General features: G+C 45.6%; 1 protein-coding gene across 1 annotated transcript in view; it reads left to right on the plus strand.

Moving 5' to 3' along the window:
- The window catches only part of CACNG1 (calcium channel, voltage-dependent, gamma subunit 1), a 9,721-nt gene extending 6,664 nt beyond the window's left edge, over positions 1 to 3,057 (plus strand). Inside the window, exons 3-4 of the mRNA XM_009894774.1 lie at positions 1,798 to 1,935; positions 2,695 to 3,057. Coding sequence (XP_009893076.1) covers positions 1,798 to 1,935; positions 2,695 to 2,921 — 365 coding nt within the window. The 3' untranslated portion in view covers positions 2,922 to 3,057. The remainder of the gene's footprint in view (positions 1 to 1,797; positions 1,936 to 2,694) is intronic.
- Positions 3,058 to 3,426: the final 369 nt, after the last annotated feature.

The following is a 3,426-nucleotide window of genomic DNA, read 5'->3' on the forward strand; positions in this document are numbered from 1 at the left end:
CGACGCTCGAAGCCTTTGCCATCGAAGGAAGAAGACATTAATAAAATCTAAATGAATAAATCATACCCCAAGCAGAGTCTTGACCCTGAAAAGAAGTACAGAGACTCTGTGAAGACCATTAGGAATTTTATGCTTCATATTGATTTTATATGAAAGTCATGTAAAAACCAGAGCGATCAATGGTAGGAAGGAACAGAGCTCCTACGAAGACACGCACAGTCAGTGTTTACAGAGCGTGGGTTTTTGAAAACAGTCTCTCACAAACAAATTTCACATTTCTACTAAGTCCTTGGTAAAGCCTAATATTTTTAGCACTCATCTAATGCGCTCCTCTCTCTTTCTCACCCTCTCATTAAGTACAAATTCCTTTCTTGTTTGCCACACGACGTATTTTGCTATGGAGTAAATGAGCTGATGATTACATTACACATATTAAACAATCTGCTTTCCTTCCAGTGGAGATGATAATGGTGGAAAACCCTGCAAACAGGTTCTCGAAAAAAAGCATTTTCCTAAGACAGGAAAGACTGGGAATTTTAAGTGGATAGAAGAGCATATATGTGAGCTACCTGCTTTTGCTCATTTATATACTATCAGATCCAGCCATCTGATCTTAAAAATGCCCCCTGCTTAGTCGTTTCAGAAAAAAATCAGGAAGAACTTTTTTTTTTTTTTGAAGTAAAAGCAAATGCTTAAGCCCCAGCGAAAGATTTTACATTGAAACAAACTCTTTCAGGCAGTTCCAGCACATAGTAAAGAGAAACATTACGGAAATTATAATAAAATAGTGGTATGAAAAGCAATGAGAACAAAGAGTGATCTGCTGTTCCCTTTTGCAGAAATAGCTACGATTTGATGGGAGCTAATTAGTAACAGGCAAAAAAATTCATCATGATTTTGCCTGGGAGATATTTTTTTTTAATGGCTTGAAAGGCAAATATCATCAGGCACTGTGATGTTCACGCATGGCTACCTGTGTTAAATATTAAACTAATCTGAAAACGAATGCAATATGTAAATGAAGGCCTGAATTATTCAATTAGCAATTCTTCCCCGCCATTCAGGCACTGAAGTGTGCTTCGGCTGGGGAAAGTGTCCAGCGCGCATCTCAGCTGGCTTAGCAAAAACCAGGACATTTTAGGGAGGGTTTGATTCTTTGCCCTGAAGAAGCCGCATTTGCACAGAGCTGGAAATCATTGTTGTAAGGGAGCGGGGAGGGGGGAAAGGTGCTCTGCGAACACTTCACCTCTGGCCTCCTGCCTGCTTTGCCTGCTCCGATTCTGAGCCCCACGGAGCGTACAGCTGTCTGTCTGCATCGGTCCAACATGGGCACCGTGCATGGGGGCCTCGTTGGGGCTCTGCAATACCGACGTGGAATAAAAACAGCAGAGAGCTGTCTATTTTCTCTGAGAGCAGAGTGTGGAGTGATGGAAGAAACGAGAGCGTGGAGCCCAGTAAGGCTTCAACACATCACATCCGTGGAGCAGAGCTAAAACAACTCCAGCCGAGAGCTTCACCAGACCAACACAGGTGCCTCTTGCTCTTGCAGTAAGTGTTCAGAAAGGGTCTCCCCCTCCTGCTCAGTTTTTATACCCTTCACATTCAAAAGATACATGGCCAATACTTGCCCCCACTTTTATTTGAGGGAAATACTCAGTTCACCAGAGCCCCCTCTCCGCAGCAGCAGGAGGATACATAGTTCTCTGACCTACTGCAAAGTCACCACAGCGGATGGGAGCATGCTCAAAATTTGCATACATTTGCATATTTTTTTTGGTGTTTGTTTTGCTTTGGCAGAATACAGCATTTCAGCTGCAGCCATTGCCATCTTCAGCGTTGGCTTTGCAATCATCGGAACAATCTGCGTCCTCTTATCCTTCAGGAAGAAGAGGGATTATCTGCTGAAGCCGGCATCCATGTTCTACACCTTCGCAGGTAGGAGGCTCAGCACTCACATCCTTGCACTCAGTTCACAGGACAACGCAGAGCACCTTAGATAGATTCTGGGAGGATGGAGACACTTCTACAAATGCCCTGAAAGGGGCCTTTTCTTCCTAACCACCCTCAGGCTACAAGTTCCTATGTGGTGCTTCAGCCGAGGAGCTCTGAGAACGTCATGCTCAGCAACTATTACCAGCACCTTGTCTCCATTTTCTCCACCTACCTTTAGAAGGGGCGTTTTGAGCATATTCAGTGCTGGCCCCAGTCCAAACCAGGGATGCACACTACTCTATCTCATTTATTAAGACTCAAACCAAAGAAACAGCTGACCCAGGCCCAAAATACACAGCTGTCTCCCAAAAACATGAAGACCGCATCTTTACATGAGCTAGTAATACCTTGACATGCCACAGTGACTGAAAGACAGAGGTGCAAACTGTCACCTCAATAAAAACCTTACTCAACCTTTGGAACAGCTCCTTGGGGAACACAATTATTCCCCCACCACTTTGAGTTTCCCATCCAAGCCTGCCTAAAAGATCACACTCAACAAGTCACTGGCTGACGTGGAGGGCCGGGGTTACAGCAGAGCCCTCAGCAGTTGTGAGCGTTGGTTCCTTCAAACATTGAAGTCAATGACTCACCTGTGAATCTCAATGCAATTCCTGTATGCAAAAAGAGAGATGAGGTGGTTAATTAAGGATGAAAAATTGACAGCTGGTTATTCAACCCACTGCTCCTATCTTCCCTCAGGTCTCTGCATCATCATCTCTGTCGAAGTCATGAGACAATCTGTGAAAAGGATGATCGACAGCGAGGAGACAGTCTGGATTGAGTACAGCTACTCCTGGTCCTTCGCCTGTGCCTGCGCCTCCTTCGTCCTGCTCTTCATCTGCGGCATCGCCCTCCTCCTGATCGCGCTGCCTCGCTTCCCTCAGAACCCCTGGGAGACCTGCATGGATGCAGAACCGGAGCACTGATGTTCCCAGCACCCATGAAAAAAGCCAGAAAGAGTTTTGGTTTTGAAAAGATTTGTATTTTTTAAAATGTCTGGGTCTCACTATACAACGTGCACCCCATTAACCAAGTCATTACTGAACCAAGGCATGTTCAATTTTAATTAGTGCTTTGTTTCTTCTTTTTTCTTCCTTTTTTTTTTTTTTTTAGGAAGCAGAAAGAACGTTCAGCCCCAGTGGGGGTCGTGGGTGAATGGCACTGCTCTGTGCCAGCCTGGGGCTGCCTTGGCCTGATGCAGCCAGGGGGAAACCCGGCTGTGAGACAGCCCATGCCATGGAGAGCACAGCTCTCCTAGGGAGAAGATATTTGGTGTGGGCAGGGTTAAAGAGCAGATCCATGAGGGATATCAGGCTTTTACACCTCACCCGGTCAAGAGGGAGACAGTGAGAAATTCTAGCTCCATGGGGAGTCCGTTTCCTCATAAGTGTCATGCTCTTTTACCTCCCCGAGAAGGGTTGGCTCACCACT

Source organism: Charadrius vociferus, unplaced genomic scaffold (genome assembly GCF_000708025.1).
Source record: "Charadrius vociferus isolate BGI_N301 unplaced genomic scaffold, ASM70802v2 scaffold321, whole genome shotgun sequence".
Classification (NCBI taxonomy): domain Eukaryota; kingdom Metazoa; phylum Chordata; class Aves; order Charadriiformes; family Charadriidae; genus Charadrius; species Charadrius vociferus.